The 25,887-nt window shown below is 38.7% G+C and overlaps 1 protein-coding gene across 1 annotated transcript; it reads left to right on the top strand.

Moving 5' to 3' along the window:
• The first annotated feature begins 20,959 nt into the window (after nt 1-20,959).
• Nucleotides 20,960-21,325, top strand: LOC117080351 (40S ribosomal protein S27). The gene has a single exon (XM_033205338.1). The coding sequence runs from the start codon at nt 20,996-20,998 to the stop codon at nt 21,248-21,250; it is 255 nt and encodes an 84-aa protein (XP_033061229.1). The 5' UTR covers nt 20,960-20,995; the 3' UTR covers nt 21,251-21,325.
• Nucleotides 21,326-25,887: the final 4,562 nt, after the last annotated feature.

Below are 25,887 nucleotides of genomic sequence, written 5' to 3'. Positions count from 1 at the left end.
ATGTATCACTTTTTGCAAGAACGTAGGAGGTGAAACGTTTTGTTGAGGTGGTCTTGGCAAAATGACAAGATCAGTGTTTGATGAATTTTATAATGGGTAAGTGGGAAGTATGTTAGGTTTCATATAGAAGGAAGCGTGGGGCCCACCGACTTGGTGAGTGGAGCCCTAGGGTTTAGAACTAGTTTAATGGTTTAGAACTTCCAAGAGAGAGATTTAAAATTTGAAGGGATGTAAAGATGTTGGGTGGAGGTGTCGTATGTTATTTTAAGACCAACAGAGACAGCATTTGGAGTTTCATTTCAAGGGTTAACTTGGGTGTTAGAGGTCTTCTGGAGAAGTATGTAGTTCGAGATGATTGGGAGCTGCACTATCCAATATGGCAGTGACTAGCTGTGCATGACTATTGAACACTTGAAAAGTGATCATCCATATTGATACATACTGTAAGTGTGCAACGTAAGTATAAAATACACATTAGATCTTTGAAGAATTATTATAAAAATATAAAACATCCCATTGATAATCTTTTTTTTTTTTTTTTGTATTTTAGTAGAGACAGCCATGTTGCCCAGGCTGGTCTTAACTCCTGAGCTCAGGCAATCTACCTGCCTTGGCCTCCCAAAGTGCTAGGATTACAGACTTGAGCCACTGAGACCGGCCCCCATTGATAATTGTTATATTAATTATATGTTGAAATAACATTTTGGATATATTGTGTTAAATAAAATATATCATTAAAATAATTTTCCTTCAGTTTTTTAATATATGTACCAGAAAATTTAAAATTATATACATGGTTTGCATTATTTTCTACTGGATGACACTGGTCTAGAGGAAGTAACAGAGCAGAAAATACTTTGCAGCACATATCAGGGAATCACCAAGCAGTTGCTTGCTTATTTATTTATTTATTTATATTGAGTCGGAATCTCGCTCTGTTGCCTAGGTTGGAGTACAATGGCGCAATCTTTGGCTCACAGCAACCTCTGCCTCCTGGGTTCAAGCAATTCTTCTTCCTCAGCCTCCTGAGTAGCTGGGATTAAAGGTGCGCATCACCACACCCAGCTAATTTTTGTATTTTTAGTAGAGATGGAGTTTCACCATATTGTCCAGGCTGGTCTCTTGGCGAGGCTGGTCTCAAACTCCTGACCTCATGATCCACCCGCTTCAGCCTCCCAAAGTGCTGGGATTATAGGCGTGAGTCACTGTGCCCGGCCGTAGTTGCTTATTAGAAGAGGCAATTGATATTAAATTTTCAGGCCTTGCAGAAAGCCATTATATTTCAATAATGGGACATGTGGTGATGCAATGGTGCTCTCTAGATAAGCTGATAAATCCCCAATATTATGTAAAGGGACATATAGCTGTATATAAAGAATCTGAACCCACCAGGAGTAGTAAACTTTCTTTGAGAAGCAATGATAAGTGAAATGCTAGGGAAATATTTTTACTTAGGAACTTTTCTGTAGGGAAGTCTCCTTCTACTGGTAAATAAGGGAAGTTTGCAGAAATGTTTAGTTTGCACTACAATGATTCTATTCAATGTTGGTGAAATGAAACGAATTAGTGTACAGTGGCGGGATTGTGGTTTAGATGGGATTGAACAGACCACTGAATCTAAGGGACCTATAATTTGGGAGTGGGGTGGGTGTGGTGGGTATGCAGTCCAATATCAGTAATAAAATAAAGTACACACTACCTTTATAAAATGTAGGCTACTTAACAGTAAAGTGTACAAATTTTAAGTGTATTGCTCATTGAAATTTTTCATATATATGTGCCTGTGTAACCACAACCTGGATTAAGATGTAAAATACTTTCAACCACCTTAGAAGGTTTTCTCTTGTTCATTCCCAGTGAACACTACCCTCTCTCAACGCCCACTCCCAGAGCTAGCCACTGTTCATATCAACATGCACTGTACTGTTTCTGGTTTCTTTTCCCCAACATGAAGGCTGTGATACTCATCTGTATTGTTGCATGTATGCAGAGATTAACATTATTATTTTGTCTTTGTGTAGTATCCCATTATGTGAATATACAGTTATTTATCCTGTTAATGAACAGTTAGTTTCCAGCTTTTGCTTATTATTAATAAAGCTTCTATGAACATTTGTGAACATGTATTTTGGTTGAACTATGGAAACATTTCTTTTGGGTATATAACTAGATGTGGACTTGCCCGATAATAGGGTAGACATAATATTTAGTTTTTATAAATACTGCCAAATGGTTTTCAAAAAGGTTTGAGTCAAAAAAGGATTCAAGTCCTTTATCAAGTTTTATTTTATTTTTATTTCAAATTTTATTTTAGGCTCAGAGGGTTTATGTACAGGTTTGTTATATGGGTAAATTATGTGTCACTGGGTTTTGGTGTTGGATTATTTTGTCATGCAGGTAATAAGCCTAATATCCATTTATCAAATTTTAAATTTTCAAATAGTTCATGGCTTATCTTTTAATTCTATTAACAGAAGTTCTTAATTTTAGTGAAGTCCAATGTATCGCTTTTTAAATTCATGAATTGTAGATTTTTTGTTATATCCAAAACTTTTTGTTTAAGAAATGTTAAAAAGATTTTCTCCTACACCTTATTGCAGGATTTTTGTATTTTTTTTTCACATTTGTATCTGTAACCCATTTTGAATTTATTTTTGTATGTATTGTGAGGCATGGATTATTAATTATTATTATCTATAATAATAATAATTTGTTTGCACGTAACTTTCCTGTAGTTGTTCATCTTAGTTAAAATTCAACTGATCCTATTTGTGTGTGTCTGTTTCTGTTCTCTCCTGTTCCTTTCATTTATCTATCTTGAGAGCAATACCATACAGTTTTGATTACTGTAGCTTTAGATTAATTCTTTTTTTTTTTTTTTTTTTTGAGACGGAGTCTGGCTCTGTCGCCCAGGCTGGAGTGCGGTGGCCGGATCTCAGCTCACTGCAAGCTCCGCCTCCCGGGTTCACGCCATTCTCCTGCCTCAGCCTCCCGAGTAGCTGGGACTACAGGCGCCTGCCACCTCGCCTGGCTAGTTTTTGTATTTTTAGTAGAGACGGGGTTTCACCGTATTAGCCAGGGTGGTCTCGATCTCCTGACCTTGTGATCCGCCCGTCTCGGCCTCCCAAAGTGCTGGGATTACAGGCTTGAGCCACCGCGCCCGGCCTAGATTAATTCTTGAAATCAGTTAGTGTAAGTCCTCCATCATCATTTGCCGTTTAAAGAGTTGTTTTGGCTATATTAGGTCCTTTGAATTTCCATATTAGTTTATAGAATAAACTTATAAAGTCCAACAAAAATAACCTTCTGAAATTTTAATGGAATTGTCTCGAATCTGTGTATCATTTTGGGGAGAACAGGCATTTGTATTCCCTGTAGCAGTGAACGACAGTGCCTACTTTCCTATAGTCTTTCCAACCCAGCATCTTCTCAGAATTTTCAAATTTTCCAACCTGATAGGTGAGAAACAGTTTTTGTGTTGTTTATTTTTGCATTTCTCTTATTATGAGAAAGATTGGGGATGTTTTCATGTTTTTAATGGCTATTGGTATTCCTATATGGTCTATTTTTTTTACCTTTTCCCCACTTAACTATTGGGATTTTGATCTTTTCAAGTTTTAAGAGAGCAGTATATTAGGAATAATCACTTTTTACCTGAGGTGTAAGTTGCATGTATTTTTTTTTCCAATTTGTGATTTGGTTTTTTACTTCTCTCATAATATAATTTTTTAAACTTAAATGTATTAATCTTTTATTGTTTCAGGTATTTTAATCAAAGTTAGAAGTATTTTGTTGCTTCTTAGGTTATGAAGAAAATTCATTTTTTAATAATATTTTTATGATGTCATTCTTTTACATTGGAGTGTCTCATCTATTTAGAAATTATACCAGTGTATCATGTAAGGAATAGATCCAACTTTGTCTTTTTTCTTATGGTTATCCAGTTATTTTATTGTCATTTATTAAATAGTCCCTCTTTTTTCTACTTTTGAGTTCCTGCCTTTATCTCGTACTAAATTTCAAAGGCAGTTGGGCTATTTCTGTGCTTTTCCATTCTGTTCCATTGGTCTATTTATCTATCTACCCATAATCCAATATCACACTACTTTAACTGTAGAAGCTTCATTATGTTTTCATATCTTGAGGGTAACCTCCCACATATTGTTCCTCTTTTTTAGGGTTTTGCTGACTATTCATGTTTAACCATCATCTTTATAATGAATCTGTCTAGCTCCAGAAAAAAACCTGATGGCATATTTGCTGCACAGATGCATTTAAGATTGCATCTTAAATTTAGAAGTAAATTTAAGGAGAATCAAAATCTTTGGATCTTGAGGCTTGCAATCATAAACTGTGACATGCCTTTCCATGTCTTGGGGGTCTGCTTTAATATCTTTTAAGCGTGTTTCATAATTTTCCTCATCTATGTTTTGCATATTTCTTATTATAATTGTGCTTGGGAATTTTGTTTTATTTTGTCTTATCTTTCATTAGATATGATTATTACTTATATATATGCATTTTATGTATTACTCTGTTAATTATCTACTTTGTAATGTAACTGTTATTATTCGTAGAGATTTTTCCATAGATTCTCTCAGGCTTTCCAAATACATAATAAATTTTCTCTGTATAAAGACAGCTGTAAATTTTCCCTTCTGATTCTTCTTCTTTTTTTTTTTGAGGCGGAGTCTCGCTCAGTCGCCCAGGCTGTAGTGCAGTGGCACGATCTCAGCTCACTGCAAGCTCCGCTTCCTGGGTTCAAGCGATTCTCCTGCCTCAGCCTCCCCAGTGGCTGGGACTACAGGTGCCTGCCGCCACGCCCGGCTAATTTTTTGCATTTTTAGTAGAGAAGGGGTTTCACTGTGTTAGCCAGGATGGTCTCGATCTCCTGACCTCATGATCCACCCGCCTCGGCCTCCCAAAGTGCTGGGGTTACAGGCGTGAGCATCACACTCGGCCCCTTCTGATTCTTATGCTTCTTATTTCTTTCCCATTTACAACTGCATTTTCCAATAACTTTAATACAATATTAAATAATTGCTTACAGTGAAGGCTGTAAGCATCCTGGTTTTGACACTAGTGTTTTCAAACTCAGTTGCTGTATTTGGGCTGATATTTATATATTTTGCCATCTTAAAGAAGTATCCATCATTCCTTGATTTAATGAATATTTTAAAAACATGAATGGAAACAAGAGGGCAAGATGGCTGACTAGATGCAGTCAGGTGGAGCACCTTTTACTGAGGGACTGAGATGACTGGCGTGCTCCTAACAGATCTTCAGAGGGAAGGCACTGAGGGTGGATGGAGGGAAGACACAGAAGCTGGGCTGAAGAGGAAGAAAACTGGGAATGCGCATGAGGCTGCCATGCACGAGGACTCACTCCTGGCCCCCAACAGCTCTAGGGGAATGAATGAGTTGAACTGGCAAGGAACAGCCTGCTGTCACCACAGGGCTCTTGAACCCCAGCAGGAGGAGGCCCTTCGGCCACCATGGACCCTCTAGTTGGCAGGGAGGGCTGCTTAGAGAAGTGGTGGGGGCAGTAAGCCAGATAATGAGCCCAGAGGGTTTGCTGTGGGAGTATCTGTAGCTGAGCATGGGCAGGGACAGCCATTCCTCTAGGCTCAACTTACTCCCATGGGAGACTTTAACCCAAGAAGGACTACTCAACTCTGCAGGGCAGTCTTGCCCATCAGACAGGGCTGGTTTGACCTGAGCAACCCTTGGGCTGCTGGCCTCTCCTGGGTCCTCAGCCTGGCTGTGCCTGCCTGCGAGGCAGTCTCAGGTGCCATGGGGGCTGCACCATAGCTTCTGCACTAGCAGATTGTGTTTGACTGGTGGAGAGCTCCCACAGGGCAGCCTCTATGGCCACACACCAGTCCATATGCTCCCTCTCTCCTCATATGGTAGCTTCCGTCAGGCCCATGACAACTCCCCACATTACTTTGCTGGTGAGTGCCTACATGGGCAGGTTTTGCTTTCCTTGCCCTGCCAACGTGCAGAAGTGCAGTCTGCCCTGCCATCCCCTGACTGCCTTTGCAGACAGAGCCTTGGAAGCAAAGACCCAGCCAACCCTACTCCCGCCAGTGCCCCACCATTGTGCTAACAGTGGATCCTCCCTTGTCCTGAGTGATCACTACTGCTTGTGGGTCACAGAGGAAGCACCCAGACTTGTGCCTACAAGTTCCCCACCCCCAAAGTAACACCACCTTCAGTGTGACTGTGCACACAGTTGCCAGCAAGGCCTGCCCCCTGCACCCCCTGGCTATGTTGCCTCTGCCACTGTGGTGAACACCTGCAAGGGTGAACACCTGCTGCAGCTGCCGTTACCTCTGCTGCTGGCATGTGTGAACAAAGACAGATCATACTGTCACTGCACTATGAAATGCTTTGGCTGACACCACCCATCAGAGTGTAGTGACCAGCAGTCCAGGAACACCTCACCTGCAACCAGTGCAATGGATTACTAACCATAAGGAGCCAGAAAACAAAGTTGGGGCACAATACAAGTCCCCCAGAGTTAGAGCACACAGGAGTTGGCCCCCTAAAATCTTTCAGATAGAAAACCTGTCAGCTGCATCCACCTTATGCCACAAACAAACCGTCAAGGTCATCAAATAGGATAAAAGGAAAAAAACAATCCATCTAAAGTCAGCAACCTCAAAGACTGAAGGTAGATAAGCCCACAAAGATGAAAAAGAATCAGTGCAAGAACCCTGACAACTCAAAAAGCCAGACTGCCTTCTTTCCTCCAAGCAACCACATCACCTATCCAGCAAGGGATCAGAACTGGGCTGAGATGCTTCAAATGACAGAAATAGAATTCAGAATGTGGATAGGAATGAAGGTCATTGTGCTATAGGAGTACATTGAAACGCAATCCAAGGAAGCTAAAAATCATGATAAAACAATGCAGGAGCTGACAGACAAAATAACCAGTACAGAAAAGAACATAACTGACCTGATAGAGCTGAAAAACACACTACAAGAATTTCATAATGTAATCAATCACAACTATTAATAGTAGAATAGACCAAGTGGAGGAAAAAATCTCAGAGCTTGAAGCCAAGCTTTCTGAAATAAGATGGTTAGACAAGAATAGAGCAAAAAGAATGAAAAAGGATAAATAAAACCTCTGAGAAATACGAGATTATGTAAAGAAATCAAATCTATGACTCATTGGTGACCCTGAAAGAGATGAGGAGAATGGAACCAACTTGAAAAACAGATTTCAGGATATCATTCATAAGAACTTCCCCAATCTAGCTCTCTCCCAATCTGCCTCTAGAGAGGGCAACATTCACATTCAGGAAATGCAGAGAATCCCAGTAAGATACTTCACAAGAAGATCATCCCCAAGAGACATAATCGTCAGATTCTCTAAGTTAAAATGAAAGAAAAAAATGTTAAAGGCAGTTAGAGAGAAAGGTCACGTCACCTACAAAGGGAAGCCCATTAGGCTATCAGTGGACCTTTCATCAGAAGCCCTAACAGCCAGAAGATATTGGGGGCCAATATTCAACATTCTTAAATAAAAGAAATTCCAATCCAGAATTTCATATCTGACAAAATTAAGCTTCATAAGTGAAGGAGAAATAAGATCTTTTTCAGACAAGCAGATACTGAGGAAATTTGTAACCACCAGATCTACCTTAACAAGAGCTCCTGAAAGAGGCACTAAATATGGAAATGAAAGACCACTACTGGCCACTAAAAAACACACTGAAGCACACAGACCAGTGACACTCTAAGGCAACTACATAAACAACTTTGTAAACTAATCAGCTAACATCATGATGACACAATTAAATCCATACATATCAATACTACCTTAAATGTAAATGGTCTAAATGCCCCAATTAAAAGACACAGAGTGGCAAGCTGGATAAAGAACCAAGACCCATTGGCTTGCTGTCTACAAGAGACCCATCTCACATGCATTGAAGGTCAAAATGAAGAGATGGAGAAAAATCTACCAAGCAAATGGAAAATAGAAGAAAGCAGGGGTTACAATCCTAGTTTCAGACAAAACAGACTTTAAAAAGCCAAGGACCAGATGGATTAACAGCTGAATTGTACCAGATATACAAAGAAAAGTTGGTACTCTTCCCGCTGAAACTATTCCAAAAAATTGACGAGGAGGGTCTTCTACCTAACTCATTCGATGAAGCCAGTATCATCCTAATGGCAAAACCTAGCAGAGACACAACAGAAAAAGAAAACTTTGGGCCAATATCCTTGATGACCATCAATGCAAAAAGTCTCAACAAATTACTGGCAAATACAGTAGCATTTCAGGAAGCTTACCCACTATTATTAAGTAGATTTTATCCTTGGGATGCAAGGTTGGTTCAACATATGCAAATTAATAAATGTAATTCATCACACAAACAGAACTGAAGACAAAAACCACATGATGATCTCAATAGATGCAGAAAAGGCTTTGTATAAAATTTAACACTGCTTCATGTTAAAAACCCTCAATACACTAGGTATTGAAGGAACACACCTCATAATAATAAGATCCATCTGTGACAAACCACAGCCAATATCATACTGAATGGGCACAAGCTGGAAGCATTCCACTTGAAAATTTGCACAAGACAAGGATGCCCTCTTTCACCACTCCTTTTCAAAATTGTATTAGAGTCCTGGCCAAGGCAATCAAGGAAGAGAAAGAAATTAAGGGCATCCAAATAGGAACCGGTCAAGCCAATGGCCAAATCAGCAATGCAATCCCATTCACAACACCCCCCACACCCACCTCCACACTACCTAGAAATACAGATAACCAGGGAGGTGAAAGATCTTTACAAGGAGAACTACAAAACACTGCTCAAAGAAATCAGAGATGATACAAGCAAATGGAAAAACATTCCATGTGCGTGGATATAAATAATCAATGTTATTAAAATGGCCATACTTCCCAAAGCAATTTATAGATTCAATCCTATTCCTATGAAAATACTACCATTGGCATTCTTCACAGAACTAAAATAAACTAGTTTAAAATGCATACGAAGCAAAAAAAAGCCTGAATAGCCAAGGCAATTCTAAGCAAAAAGAATAAAGTTGGAGGCATCATCTTGACTTCAAACTATACTAGTATTACAGTAACCAAAACAGCATGGTACTTATAAAAAACAGACATATAGGCCAATGGAACAGAATAGAGAACCCAGAAATAGGCCGCACACCTACAACTATCTGATCTTCAACAAACCTGAAAAAAACAAGCACTGGGGAAAAGATTCCCTATTCAATAAATGGTGCTGGGATAACTGGCTAGCCATATGCAGAAGATTGAAACTGGACCCCTTCCTTACACCATATACAAAAATTAACTCAATATGGATTAAAGATTTAAATGTAAAACCCCAAACTATAAAAACCCTGGAAGGCAACCTAGGCAATACCATCCTGGACATAGGAATGGGCAAAGATTTCATGACAAAGATACCAAGAGCAATTGCAACAAAGCAAAAATTGACAAACAGGATCTAATTAAACTACAGAGCTTCTGCACAGCAAAGGAAACCATCAACAGAGTGAACAGAAAACCTACAGAATGAGTTGCAAGCTGTGCATCTGACAAATGTCTAGTATCCAGCATGTATAAGGAACTTAAATCAATTTATAAGAAAAAAACCCATCCCATTAAAAAGTGGGCAAAGGACATGAACAAACACTTCTCCAAAGAAGACATACATGCAACCAACAATCATATAAAAAAGAAACTCAACATCACTGATCATTAGGGAAATGCAAATTAAAACCACAATGAGGTACTATCTTATACCAGTCAGAATGGCTATTATTTAAAAAGCCAAAAAATAACAAGCAATGTGAAGGACAATGTGGCGATTCCTCAAAGACCTAAAAAGAAAGATACCGTTTAACCTATCAATCCCATTACTGGGTATATACCCAAAGGAATATAAACTATTCTTTTATAAAAAGACACATGCACTTGTAGGTTCATTGAAGCACTCTTCACAATAGCAAAGACATGAAATCAACCTAAATGTTCATCAATGGTAGGTTGGATAAAGAAGATATGGTACATATACACCATGGAATACCATGCAGTCATACCAAAGAATGAGATCATGTCCTTTGCAGCAATGTGGATGGAGCTGGAGGCCATGATCTTTAGCAAACTAATGCAGCAACAGAAAACCAAATACTGCATGTTCTCACGTATAAGTTAGAGTGAAATGATGAGAACACATGAACATATATGTGGGAACAACACACACTGGGGCCTATTGGAGGGTGGATGGTGGGAGGAGAGAGAGTATCAAGAAAAATAACTAATGGATGCTAGGCTTAATCCATGGGTGATGAAATAATCTCTACAATAAACTCCCATGACACAAATTTACCTGTGTAACAAACCTGCACTTGTACTCCTGAACTGCCTGTTGTGGGGTTGAGGGGGAGGAGGGATAGCATTAGGAGATATACCTAATATAAATGACGAGTTAATGGGTGCAGCACACCAACATGGCACATGTATACGTATGTAACAAACCTGCACATTGTGCACATGTACCCTAGAACATAAAGTATAATAAAAAATAAATAAAAAATAAAATAAAAGTTAAATTTTTAAAAATTAATGGGTGTTCAATTTTGTCAAATTCTTTTCTTTTTTGGGATTTTATTTTCTCAAAATCTCCCCATGTTTCTTAGACCATCAATCTCTTCATCTTCACTGAATCTTTTACCTCTAAACTTGTGCAAACCTGATTTATCCTTAAAAATTTCGCTTGGTACTTCTTCTGTCTTTCTCCTTTTCCTCCCCAAATTAAGAAAAGTGACCAATGCTTCTTTCCTCTCCACATTCACATTCTCATGGCTATTTTTGTTTGTTTGTTACATATACAGTTTATTCCCCATGTTTCCTTTTGTACCCTAGTGCAGGATATAATACCCCTGTACTTGTATTTAAAAATCTGATTTTTCTATGCCGTTGAGGACTTTTTGTTCAGTTTTCAGGGCATCTTAAGCCACAGGTTTAGCTTCTGTTTATGTGCCTTGATTACTGTCCTGCCATTTAGGCATTAAGTCAAGAGGTGGAAGGGGCCACTCTGTCTGATCTAAATTTATTTATTTATTTAAATTAAATGTTTGATATAATTGAAGATTCACATGTAGTTGTAAAAAACACTGCAGAGATTCTATGTACCTTTTACCCAGTTTCTCCCAATGGTAATATCTTGCAAAACTATGGTGCGATATCACAACTGAGATACATTGGCACAGTCAAAATACAGAAAAGTTTCGTTCCCATAAGGATCCCTCACGTTGCCTTCTTATAGCCATGCCTCTCTCCTCCAAAATGGAATAAATTGTTTATATGCCCAACAACTTAGTAAATCACAAGAGAATTATGCTGCATGGAAAAAGCCAATTTCAAATATTAAATTCTGTATGATTCCACTTATGTAACATTCTTCAGATGGCAAAATTGCAGAAATAGAGAATAGATTAGTGGTTATCTGGCCTAAACTTGAAAGTGTTATGTCCGCTCCAGTTTTTCAAAACTGTATTTTATTTCAAATATATGAGGAAAATAAATAGTGTTATTTAAGAAGGTAAATTATAGAATATTTACCACCATTCAATGAACACCATGCTTTGAAGGAAACTTTTTATAGCAATTGGGTATAATTTAATTTTGTATTCTTTTCCAAATGTAGACATTATGGAATTATGGAATCGTTATTGAATAAAGATATGAATCATTCATATAGTGAACTTCTGCCTTAGCCAAAATAATAGAGAATATGTACTGATTCCTGCCTCAAAAGTGAAGTATCTTTAGAAAAATGTCACCATGGTTATGTGTGATTCTTCCCTGCTGTCCCTGCAAAGCTCATCACTGCTCCCGTACAGCCAATGGTAATATGACATTTACTTCTCTCTCTCCTTCACGAACAGGTTTCAAGCCCTCGTGGGGCAGCTTCCATTGTTATTTGAATCCCCATTTTTTTGGTAACTTTGAAAGCTTCTAGATAATATTTCCGAAAAAGATAATATGATGCTGGACTTTGCTATGTTGGACATGTTAGGAGCCTAATCAATTGCCAGGCTCACAAATTGTGTTCTTGAATATTTGTCATTATTGCAGGGAGTCAGTCTAGGGATTCCCACTTAGAGTTAATCCTGCACCCTATCCAGGGCTCTGGAAAGAGGAGCTCCTGATTTTACTCTGGAGATTAGAAGTCTTTGTGGGAAGTCGAATTTTGTTGTTGTTGTTGTTGTTGTTGTTGTTTTGAAATAGGATCTCTCTCCATTGTCCAGGCTGGAGTGCAGTGGTGTGATCACAGTTCACTGCAACCTCAAGCTTCTGGACTCAAGTGATACTCCTTCCTCAGCCTCCTGGGTAGCTAGGACTACAGGTGCAAGCCACCATGGCCAGCAGATTCTAAATTTTTTTTGTAGAGATGGAGTCTCACTATGCTGCCTAGACTAGTCTCAAACTCGTGGGCCCAAGAGATCCTCAGCCTCCCAAAGTGCTCGGATTACAGGTGTGAGCCACTGCACCTGGCCATGGGAAGTAAAATTCTGGGCAGACGTCAAAATGTGCTCTATTTGTAAAAACTATGCATTTTCTTGTTTATTACAGAAACTCTTCCGAGGAGAGTATCTGAGGGAAGTTTCTTTGGGTTTCCAGTCAGATCTCTGATCTATACACATGTAAAAGATAACGCCTTTTAAATATCATCTTATGGCCCTAATGCCATAGATGGATTTCTTTTTTCTTCAATTGGAGAGGAGTATTTAGACACAGACTTGATTTGAAACCATGGTTTTTAGACAAGAACTGATTCCAGGATAATGGAGGCTTTAGTTTTCTTACCATTACAGAAAAAGAAAAGAATATATGCTAAGGATTTCCCCACCCAAAGACCGTCCAAGCCACCTCCCTTCCTAGGAAGTGGGAGCACAGGGGCTGAAAGACTGTGTAGAGCAGACCCTAAGCTGAATAAGGGAGTGTGGCTGCATGGTAGCATTGTGTGCCTCTTTGTATTCTTCCTAATATGGAGGCCTGAAGACTGAGTATTTTGGAAACTGCCTCCTGGCCTAATTTGATTCTGGTGTGGGGGCGACTGAAGCAATGAAGACGGAGATCATGATGTCTCTAGGTCTCTTGCCAGTTCTCATTTCTGATTCAGAATGTGGTTCCTGAGCAACCTGGGCAGCTACTGAAGCTCTCTGAGATACTGCTTCCCCGTGTTTTCTGTGAGTACTAGGTTTCCCGTGTGCACTCTTAGTATAGCCCACCCTGCGGAGCTGGTTGTATCAGGACGTTTCAAACCTGGGAGTGACTGACATGGGAAGGGCTCAGGAAGGTTCAGAAAGACACAGGAAGAGACAGGCATTCCTTCACTACTCATCTGTCCTGTGTTAAGGCTAGTCATTCTCTTGTGAAAGCAACAGAAATTCTCATTTCAGAGTCATGGAATCTGTTTGGTCCAAAAAGAGGCTCTTCTGTCCTACCTGCAGAGATGACTCCCCAGAAGTGAGTAACTGTGGGAAATATCTCAACAGAGGTTCCTTTTATTTTTGTTTGTTTCACAAACAGACAACAATTCCAGCCTGTATGCGTCTCCTCATTCTTAGTGCTTGGCCACTTAAACTGGGCTAAGTTCTCTCCTCCACATCCTGGTGAACTTGTCTTCAGCTTGTTGTTTGTTTGTTTTTGTTTTTTAGATGTCCTACTCCTTTGTCATTTTAATTAAAATGATAACGAACTCTGTATCTGAGAGGTACATCACCACGAATTTGAAGTGCAAGATTCTGCCCTTGTCTTCAGCTGCTTTGCTATCAGTGAGCACTCTAATACTTTTGGCCTGAGGTCACTGTGGGATATGTGTGCCTCAGGTCTGTTCTCTGCCAATGCTTGCCTTGCACTGGGGTAGGTATTGATGGCATTATGGCCCACACAGAGGCAATGGTCAGTCTGTCTTTCTGTGACCACAGCGTCATCAACCACTGTGTGTGGTACACTTCTTTTCGTCAAACTCCCTTTAGAGCACCTGCTTCACAAGCTGGTGATTTTATAGTCGTAGCGTAATGATTGATCATCTTCATCTCTGACATACTATCCTTTCTGCCATCCTCCATTGTCTCTTTCCTGAGGCAAATTCAAAAGCTTTTCTTTCTCTTTGGATTAGGTACATGCATGTATCTTAGTTCACTTTCTGGGACCAGGGGCTACACTAGTGGTCTCCTGAAGGCTTGTGAAAATGCGGATTCTGGGCTCTGTTCACAGTTTCTGCTTCGGTAGGTTTAAAGTAGCACTCAGGAATTTTTATTCCCAGGAAGTTCCCAGGTGATACTTTTGCTGTTGCTCTGGGAATCAACCTCTGAGAACCACTGGGTTACCCTGTTATCTTCTACAGCCAGTGGCAGCCATGCTGGATTCAACAGCCAGTTTCCTGAGATGAGAACGCTGAGATTTTTCCTGTGATTTGAAGATACAGTGATATAAAAAGTGCAGTTTGCTTTTGAATTCTTTCATGATATATTCTGCATTCTAAACACTTTCCTTCTAAAAAGTGATGGTTTAACATTCTTTCCTCAAATGGTTTTTTTTCATCTTCTTTCCTCTCGGTACAATCTTTATTTGGTTTTCTTCTTCTCAGTTACGGATTGAGTTTATCAGAAGCCCCAAGGATGAAGATTCCTATTAAAGTGATTTCTTTGAAGGCATTTCAGGCAAATCTAGTGGAGGGATGCACATATGAGTCTGAGGAAGACTGAGAAAGTGTGCAATGGCCAGCAAATTCTGATAATAGGCAGCTCTGGCTCAAACCTGCATGGAGTCTTTGAAGACACGTGACTCAGAATTATCCTGGGCAGGGGCCAGGCTTCAGGAATATTTTTGCCCTGACACACGTCAGTCATGGGTTCAAGGATGTTCCAGAGAATATACATTTCCTGGCTCTCCAGAGCAGGAATCGTGGGCTCTGGCACCTGGAGTAGGACTCTCTGGCAAATAAAAGTAAGTGCTGGCTGTTGGGAGTTTGTGAAAGCTTACTTGAAATTGGTGTGCATCAAAATGAGAACAGGATCTGAGCTCATGGGGGTGGAGCACTAACAAGTATCTGGTACACCTACAACTGGCAGAGGTGTTTCTTTGTTACTGATGTAACATTAAGGAGAGAAGAATTGCATCTGAATTGGTCATTTATCATTCATCTCCTGAGCTTCCCTCATTCTGGATGCATTTTCCGCTCTTGATATGTGAACGTAAACAAAACTCATAATAGAACATATCTATCTTTATCCTGATGCTCTACCTATTGAGGAAAATTTTGATTTTGCTAATTGTGAGTGGATTACTCCCCCTTGGAATGGAAGAGAAGTCTGTTTTGCTGTTAGTAGTATCTTGGCTTCCTATGCCTTTGCTCTTCCCAACATTTAGAACTGGAACCACTGACTCCATGCCATTTATCCTGGCCCTATTTCATTATAACAAAAAGCCTAGCAGTTTTCCAGAGACCTTACCCTCTTGGAGGGCTTGGATGACTTCTTGCTGCTCCCAGCACTCCTGTCTAATAAACCCAAGATATTTGGGTGGCCTACATTTTATCATCTTACTCTTCCTATCCATTTGGGCCTCATTTGTAAGGTTGTGTTTCTGACTATGATGTGATGATTGTCCCCTTTTTTCGCCTCTTTTTTTTTTTCTTTTTTTTTTGACATGGAGTCTGGCTCTGTCATCCAGGCTGGAGCGCAGTGGCATGATCTCGGCTCACTGTAACCTCCACCTCCCAAGTTCAAGGGATTCTCCTGCCTCAGCCTCCTGAGTAGGTGGGACTACAGGTGCATGCCAGCATGCCCGGCTAATTTTTGGTATTTTTAGTAGAGACAGGGTTTCGCCCTGTTAGCCAAGATGGTCTTGATTTCCCAACCTTGTGATCCGCCCACCTCGGCCTCACAAAGTGTTGGGATTACAGGCATGAGCCACTGTGCCTGGCCCTTCTGTTTGCCTCTTAAATGAATTATCTGCACTTATCCATCCTGCTCCATCCCCTGGGAGTCTGGTGAATATGGACTGCATTAGCAGACTCTTTTGCCCTTTGTCTTAGCAAGAAATGCAGGGAAAGAAGAGAGCATGGCAGTGCATTCATTCCTCTGGCCTCTCACTATGGGAGTGCTGAGAACTGTATCCATCCACCAGGAGTCACACTCATGCCAAGTGCCTCTCCCACACAGCTCTCCTTACCACTTCAGCCTGCACGTCGTGATGGTGCCTCCTTTACTAGTCCTGGGATGCTGAACACTCTCTCGTGATTTTCCTACATCCTACACATACTTTGAAATTAGTTTCTATTCTCTGCCTAACCACATCATATAACATCATGTGCACCAGAGGGCCTAGCTGGTGGCCAGTGGGATTAGTTTTCTAGAACCTCTTCTGGCCATCTCTGTCTGTCTTTACTCACACAAATAATGGCAGAATGGAGTGCCCTGTTACTGCTCTGAATTCAAGAATGTTATCACAAGTGGGAAGTGCTGGTGAATTGTTGCAGAATAATGTCTACCCTTTTTCCTCTTGAAGTTGCATATGGTGTGGGAAAGCAGGCTTCTAAAACAGCTCACATTTTGCTTATGTGTCCAAAGATTGCATAGAATAATCTGGTTCCCCAGAAGTAGGTCGGGTCACCAACCAGTGTAGGGAAACGTCTGGGCTGAAGAGGAAATAGTTTTTGAGAGGTTGCCCTCTTTACATTTTCTAGTTACTTTTTCAAGATAATTCGAAAAATAAATATATCAGCAGTGAAATAGTTCTTAGCTATATTTATGGGGTGTTGGAAGCAATAATTTAACATGCAACTATATACTTATATGAGATAAGCAATTACGTGTTTTTCACAAGAGGAAACCTGGTTTTGGCAAATGATTTCCCTTCTTTCTAAGTGGGCCAATTATTTCTGGCCCAAAGCAGATGATTCCTTTTAAATGGGCACCTATTTTTCATGCCCTAGCAGAGTAAAGAATGATAGGAATCCTTTTATTTTACCCATAATTCCGCTCTTCCCTGCTGAAGTTGGGTGACTGAACTGGAGATGAATGGCCTGGTTTCCATAGGCTGTTCTTTTTAGTACTGGCCTGTCTTCTGGTCCAGCATTTGTACCCTCTTCTATGTACCCCATCCCCCTTGGTAGGGGAGGCCTGATATTGTTTGTTTTTTTTGTGCCTGGGTTCATTTGGGCTATCTGGGAAAAGCAACGAGGAAATCAGAAAATCCCAGTGTGGTTGTAGATTTAAGCTGTGTCCTCCAGTTAACTTTATCAGTGTTAAAGCTGAAATTTTGGGCCAGGTGTGGTGGTTCACACCTGTAATCCCAGCACTTTGGGAGCCTGAGGCGGGCAGATTGCCTAAGGTCAGGAGTTCGAGACCAGCCTAGCCAGCATGGTGAAACCCCGTCTCTACTAAAAATACAAAAATTATCCAGGCATGGTGGCAAGCACCTGTAATCCCAGCTACTCAGGAGACTGAGGCAGGAGAATCGCTTGAATCTGGGAGGCAGAAGTTGCAGTGAGCCCAGATTATGCCATTACACTCTAGCCTGGGTGACAGAGAGAGACTCCATCTCAAAAAAAAGCTGAAATTTTGATCTCCTTCTGTGATTATCCTATGTCTTATTTCTCAATTTGTCTTCTAGCAAGGGTGTAAAGAATAGGATAAATGATCATCATCTTTAACAACCTCAACTACTGCCTTCTTACCCTTCCATCCATTCAGCATTGCAGCCCACAGTATCACGCGCCTTTGCCCAAATATGCAGGGCTTTACTGGGCTTCCATTTCCAATTTTTGCTTTTTGTGTTTTGGTTTTTTTTTGAGTTCCTCTTCCTGCAATGCCCCCCTTCACCCTCTGCTGTTAACCTGCTTATCATTCATGACTCATAGTAATACGCTCCTACTGTGTTATAAATCTGACAATATATTTTCTTAGAAACAATGTAATAGTAACATATAATGAGACATGGTTTCTGAGTAGAATTTAAAGTAAAATTGGCCAGGCATGGTGACTCATGCCTGTAATCCCAGCACTTTGGGAGGCCAAGGCAGGTGGATCATGAGGTCAAGAGATCAAGACTATCCTGGCCAACATGGTGAAACTCCGTCTCTACTAAAAATACAAAAATTAGCTGGGTATGTTGGTGTATGCCTGTAATCCCAGCTACTCAGGAGGCTGAGGTAGGAGAATTGCTTGAACCCGGGAGGCGGAGGTTGTAGTGAGCCGAGATCGCGCCACTGCACTCCAGCCCGGGTGACAGAGTGAGACTCCATCTCAAAAAAAAAAAAAAAAAGTAAAGTAAATGAAAGTTATGATCAGCAATATGTTATCAAAGCAAAAATTCACTATATTAAAACATGTAATTGTGTTTCATCGAAGTCTCTAATTTTACAAAATGTGGGATGACCTACTTTCTGAATTGATTATCTAGGGAAACTCAATAGACAATAAAACAAAGTTACCCGGCCCATGAAAAATAGACCTTTATTGTGATTTTGACTACTTAAAACATAAACGTATGTTAAACAAATATTTAACAATAATGTAATTAACTTTAATAAACATTAACATGAATTTAGAGATATGTTGATGACTTTTGCTATTTTATAAACCTGTCCAGAAACTTTTGAAGTGACACACATATTCAGTATCCATCTGTGTAGTATGTAAGCCATGTGTAATATTTTCTATTACTATCAGAGCTGCATCATCCAACCTTATTTTCAGAAATAATTATTGTCATAAAATGAAATGGAGAAACAAACTGTATATTAATACAATGGTATAATACGCAGAAAAAAAACCTCCAAAGTACTGTTGCGTGTAACAACATAGACACATTGATCTCACAGACATAATTATCAAAAAAACCAGGGAACAAAATATATCAAGTTCAAGAATAGGTAAAGTTGGTCTATAAAGGTAGAATACAGAATAAGGGAACTTCTTGGGAGAGTGGTGTTGCTGTTGACTGAAGAGGGGCACGAAGGAAACTTCTGGGTGTTGGAAATGTTCTGTACCTTGATCTGAGTGGTGACTGCAGAGTGTGCTGCTCTCTGAAGATTTTTGCACTTTAAGTATGCTATCCATAGTGTAGGGTGAAGAAACGCGGGTATATTATAAACGGATAAAAAAAGAAATTCTGGGTATGATCGAGCAAAACTCTACCAGATGACACCCCACATGAAAAATTAAATGCAGACATAATTAAAGAGAAGCAAAAATCCCTGAAGGTGCTGTAGAACGAACAGAAGCAGACTGATTCTGGTAGGGAATGAAGAATCACTTGGAGGAGGGGAGACGGGGAGCAATATTAAGTAAGCGGCCATCTTGGTAGCTCTTTCCTTGGCACCAAGTGCAGCCTATACAGTGCCCATGTGGAAAAATTCACAGCCTCTCTAGCTCAGGAAGCCAGAAAAGCAAAGTCAAGAAATTCCAAATACTGAAGGGAGTTGGGGAAGTTCTGGAAACAAATGAACCAGCGAGGAGATCCCCAAACCAGATTCACTCACATCTTTGACCTAAATCATGCATGTGCAGCACAGACTCAGCAACTCAGGCAAACATGAAATATCTGGACTGGTATCAGACATGCTCAAGAAAGAAAAACTTGCATTTTAAGCCCAGCCAAGAAAGTTCTGTGTTAAGGGAAGGCAAACAAAACTCATTGGAGAAAAAAAAAATACAAACCCCAGACTCTTCACTTAACATTTACGATGTCCAGGATACAATCTCAAGTTACCTGACATACAAAGAACTATGAAAATGAAAAAAATTTCTCAAGAAAAAAATCAATTCATTGGCACACAAGAGGAACCAGATGTTGAAATTAACAGATAAGAATGTATAAGCAGTTATTATATATTGCTTCAATAAAGTAAAACAAAACTTTTGTTTACCAAATGAAAGTCTCAGATGAGGAGTGATAAATCTCAACATACAAATACCAACACTAAAAGAAGGAAGTTCTAGAATGGAAACATACAATTTTGGAAATAACAGAGGCAATGTACTTAATAGCCATGACAGAATAAAAGGTAGGCAAACTTGAAGACTGACCGATGGAAATCATGTAAGGTGAAACACAGAGAAAAAGGTTGAAGATCATGAACAGAACCTCAGAGATCTGTCAGATGGTATCAAATGGTCAAACATGTTTAATCATAATACCAAAAGGAGAGAAAAGAAAGAACAAGGTACAAATAATATCTGAAGAAATAACCCATCTGAATTTACTAAATTTCATAAACGCTAGATATTTTTCTATCTTTTATGAAATTTAGGCAATTCAGAGGGGTTATAATGAATCACCAAGCCGAATTAATTTAAAGAAGCCCTATGAAAAAAGATCATCATGAAACTGAGTCTAACATGAAGAACAAATTTTAAAAATCAGCAAGAAAAAATATTACATATGGAGTACCATGATTTCTCAAAAAAAAACCAATGAAATACTGAAGAGTATACCGAGATATCTTTAAAGTGGTAAAACATACAAACGAATCAAACACCACTGTCAACCCAGAAATCTATATTTAGCAAACGTATTCGAGAACAAAAGCAAAATAAATACACTTTGATATAGAAGAAAAACAAGATAATATATTGCCAGCAGACTTAAACATAAGAAATGATAAAGGAAATTCTTCAGCATGAAGAAAAATTAATCAGATTAAAAATGTGGGTCCTAAAACTATAATAAAATAAAAACAAAGAAGGGCACCAGGAATGGAAGGTATCTGGATAATAAAAAATATTATCTTTTCCACTTCTGGATATATGCCAAAAAATTGAAAACAAGATCTGGAAGAGATATTAGCGCCACCAACTTCACTGCAGCATTATTTACAATAGCCAAGAGGTGGAAGTAACCTAAATGTCCTTTGGCAAGAAATGGATAAAGAAATGTGGATACTTTCCGGCGGTGACGACTTACCCACACGAGAACATGCCTCTCGCAAAGGATCTCCTTCATCCCTCCCCAGAAGAGGAGAAGAGGAAACACAAGAAGAAACGCCTGGTGCAGAGCCCCAATTCCTACTTCATGGATGTGAAATGCCCAGGATGCTATAAAATCACCACGGTCTTTAGCCATGCACAAACGGTAGTTTTGTGTGTTGGCTGCTCCACTGTCCTCTGCCAGCCTACAGGAGGAAAAGCAAGGCTTACAGAAGGATGTTCCTTTAGGAGGAAGCAGCACTAAAGGCACTCTGAATCAAGATGAGTGGGAAACCATCTCAATAAACACATTTTGGATAAAAAAAAAAAAAAAAAAAAATGTGGATACCTACGATGTCATGGTTTTCTCTCAACTTACATAGAAATGATATAAAAGTTTAAATAGAAATTACATGTTATTGTGGAATTTGTAGTGTATGTTGATGTATAATATGATATGTAACTATAATATAAAAAAATGAGTGATATAGACCCATGTATTGCAAGATTTCCATATTTTACATGGAGTGGTACATTATTAACTGCAATGACTGTGGAAAGTTAAGGATGTATATCGCAATAGAACAATTCTTAATAGGACAATCACTAATAAATTAATGCAAAGAGCATGGCTAAAATAATGAACAGGAAAGTTAAAATCTAATTATAAAAAATATTTGAATTAAATTCAGCCCAGGAGAAAAGAATTATATCTGAAGGATAGGAGTTACCTAAAAATACAGCCCACATGAAGCACTGATTAGTGGAATCCTCTTTTTGACCAGTCTGGCCAAAGTGCACTGTGTCCTGTCAGTTTAATACATTTTAAGTTTGAAGAAAAGAGCCAAGGATCACTAGACAGTGAAAAGAGATTATAACATAAAGAAAGATTCAGATGAAACTGAGAATGTTATGAGGCAGTTACTTTACCACATGGCTCTGTTTCTGTTGTGGGTACCTCTATCTAACATACATGCTGGAAAAAAAGCTTGTTTCCAGGTTTTTCATTGAAAAATTCTGGAAGCAATAATAAGTTAGGCTGAACCTTCTCACATTTTTCTTTTGCCTCTTCCTTGTTGGTCTCCAAAGTAAATGCTTCATATGGGGTTTTCAACTGTTGGCTGCAATTCGAAAGTGGACAATGGCAGCAGCTCTCTCAAGAAGAGTTTGGGAAAATGCCCGAGACATCAGCAACAGGGGGAAGCCTGTAGCTAGAAACTTGACCATCCCATCCAGGGGCCACTCCAGGCTCAGCCTCCTGAGGTGACACCTGTGTGATGAGGCAGCAGGGCACCTAAGAGCATGTGCTCTGCAATTGCATGTGTAAGGGATATGACACTACTGAGTGTGGGGTGTGCAGATTCATGGGGACGGAATCCCAGGATAGGCAGAATGAGGATGCAACAGCTTCAGGCAGCTGGTTCTGAGCAGAGGGTGCCTGTAGTTTCTGTCTTTAGGAGGATCGGTACTAAGAGCAGGAGATGATTCTCTAAATAACTCATCAGGCTATGTGCCAGTATCTTGGTAATTACAGGGAGGCTTGCCCTTGATTGTGGATGGGACTTCAACTGGTGATGGTGCCAGGCTACTCTCCTGAAGTAGGTGGAGTCCTGTGGCTTTACACTGCCCACTTATTAATGAGTCTGGGTGGCAAGAGGGAGTCCCGTGAGCCCAGGCCACCCATTAAATTGGTGTTGAATTTAGTTTGAGCTTGCTTACATGAGTTGAAGGTTTTCATTTTGTTGTTTGGAGTGGGATTAGAGATCCAAGTCTTGACTAGGATTGCTACATCAGCATAATAGTCTTTTATCACCATGACAGATTTAGCGTTCATTCCTGGTTCATTACCCTAAACTGCTCTGCATTTGGTGTTAAATTTTTCTCCCTGTCATATATCATTTTCCAAAATATTTCAATCACATTATTACAATTCCTTTTGAGACTCGCAAAGTCCTCTAGAATAGTTGGAAAATGCATACAGTAGTAGAGTAGTATTATATCTTTGAAATTTGAAGGTAAAAGACTTCCATAGGAGGCAAGTTATGCTAATTTCTTGCTCTGTTGCTTTGGGCAAGTCATATGTGCTCTGACTTTATTATCTGTAAAATGGGAAAATGAAAACAGTTTTGGGAGCTTTGTGACTTCAACTACTTGACCTCGGCCTACTACTCAGGTTGAAGATAAGAATTTCTTTGTAACTTGTCAAAAAGGTACTGGGCTTAATTCCTGGGTGACAGATTGATCTGTGCAGCAAATCACCATGGCACAAGTTTACCTATGTAACAAACCTGCACATCCTGCACATATACCCCGGAACTTAAAATAAAAGTTGAAAAAAAAGTACATACAACTTCATTAACTGGCATGAAAACAAAAACAAAAGGTGCTCTAACTCTAATACTTAGCTATTAACTATTCATTAATGACCAATGGTTAATAGTCTTTCATTATCTGTCTGCCAGTCCACTTAGCACTAACCAGCCAATTCTTTTGCCTCCGAAGATATTATTTTCAATGATTTAATCAATCCACCTACAACTGTGTTATATCCACAAGGACATATTCTTAGGTGGTCCCCAATGAAATCTTTAGCAATTAAGCAGTCACTGTGTGCCAGACACTATCATGCCCGACCTATCAGCTAGGATTGCAATCTGTTCACCCACAAGACAATCAGTTGAGTCAGTCTCTAGTTCTTATTTTACGGTATTTTTGATTGGATCACATTTGTTATCACTTGCATTGGTCAAAGTCCTCTGAAAAGCAGATATTAAGACAAGATTAGATATTTAACACCTGTTAGGCAAAATAAGGAGCTGAAAGAAGCTGAAAGAGTTAGCAAACTGGTCAGGCTGATGGAAAGACTGACAGAATTTTTGAGCCAAATTTTACGGGAGAAACCTCATGTCTAGTAGAAATAGACCTGCTTTAATATCTCTGTTCCTTTTAGTCATTGGCTGGGTATAGCCTTTGGGAAGCATGGCCTCAATGCAAATATGTTAATTGATGTTAGAGTGCAGCAGCCAGGGTGATTAGTCATTCACACTTCCTGAAGGGGTATATCTGAGAAATGATTTCCATGATCACCTTAAAAAACCTAAATATAATCTACCAATGTTTATTTCATTAAAAAATTCCTTAGTATGTAATTTACTGTTTATAGCAAAGATTAGAACCACCTATTATAGGGTTCACAGCATGATAAAATAAAATGTATAACAATGATGGCATAAAGGATAGAAGGAGCAATGGAAATATACTCTTTATACCATGCATAAAGTATTAAAATATTAGTTGAAGGTATTTTGATAAAGTTGCATATTGTCAAGGCTACTAGAAACCACTAATACAATGAGATATAGTTAATAAGACAACAGAAGAGATGAAAAAGAATACTAAAAGGTACTCAAATAAACCAAAAGAAGGCAAGAAAAGAGAAGAAAAAAGTAACAAAGACCAGACCAGATGGGACGGGTAGAAAACAAATGGCAAGAGTGTAGGCTTAACTCAATAATTACATGGAATATAAATAGTCTAAACATGCCAATTAAGAGACAGAAAAAGCCACACTGGATTAAAAAAAAAACCTAAAACTCAACTAAACGCAATTTAAATAAACCACACTTTATATATAAAGACAGATATTTTATTTCAAAGAAAGTTGGGAAAAGATACACTGTATAAGAACTAACAAAATCTGGAATATCTATATTAATTTCTGACACAGTAGACTTGAGAATTTGGAATATTAACAAAGATCATCACAGATATTTCATAATAATTCAAGTATCAAGTTACCAAAGATACACAATTTTAAATGTGTACCCAACTAATAACAGAACTTCAAATACACAAAGCAAATATTGACAGAACTGAAAAAAGACAGAAAAATTCATCATTCAAGTTGAAGATTTCAACATTCTTCTTTTAGTGCAAGGGGACGGAAAAGTATTATGGACATAGAAGACTTAAATAACACTATCAACTTACAGGAACAAAATGACATTTATAGAACATCTCACTCAACAACAATAGAATGCAGATTTTTTTCAAGTACCAAGGAAAATTCACTAAGAAAGACCATATGCTGAGAGATTAAACAAGTTTCAATAAATTTAGAAGTACTGAAAACACACAGAATATGTTCTCTGACTACTGTGGAATTAAATTAGAAACTAGGAACAGATCTCTGTAAAATCTCTAAATATTTGGAAATTGAACTACACATTTCTAAATAACCCAATTATTGAAAGCCATGATGGAAATTAGCAAATATTTTCTAAATGAATAAAAATGAAAAAAATGCTAGGCCTTGTATGATTCAGCTAAAGCAGTTTTTGAAGATAAATTTATGATTTAAAATTTTCATAGTAGAGAGGAAAAGTTTAAAATCAATAACCCATGACCCTCATTGTAAAAACATAGAAATAGAATAGCAAATTGAACCCAAAGTAAGTAAAAGGAAAGAAATGATAAAGGTGAAGTATAAATTAATGAAATAGAAGATTAACAATTAGTAGAGAAAAATCAATGAAAACAGAATGTAGCTCTTGTAAAAAGTCAATAAAATTTTAATTTTTTAATTAATGAAATTTTAGTTATGTCAATCAAGAAAAAGATCTAAAACTAAAATTAATAATATCAAGAATGAAAGGGTCAATCATTACAGAGCCTACAGATTTTATATATATATAATATAAAAAATGTTATGCCAATAAAGTTGACAATTTAGAAGAACTAGAAAATTCATTGAAAGATGCTAATTATTAAGATTTACAAAAGAGGAAACAGAAACTCTGAACAGCTCTTAACGGATTAAAAAATAAAATTTGTTCTTAAAGTGCTTTACAAAAGAAATTTCAAGCCAAGATAGTTTCAATGATGAATTCTTCCAAACACTTA

Source organism: Trachypithecus francoisi, unplaced genomic scaffold (assembly GCF_009764315.1).
Source record: "Trachypithecus francoisi isolate TF-2019V2 unplaced genomic scaffold, Tfra_2.0 Lachesis_group8, whole genome shotgun sequence".
Classification (NCBI taxonomy): Eukaryota; Metazoa; Chordata; class Mammalia; order Primates; family Cercopithecidae; genus Trachypithecus; species Trachypithecus francoisi.
Note: the sequence above shows the minus strand (reverse complement) of the source record. Positions and strands in the feature narration are given on the sequence as shown.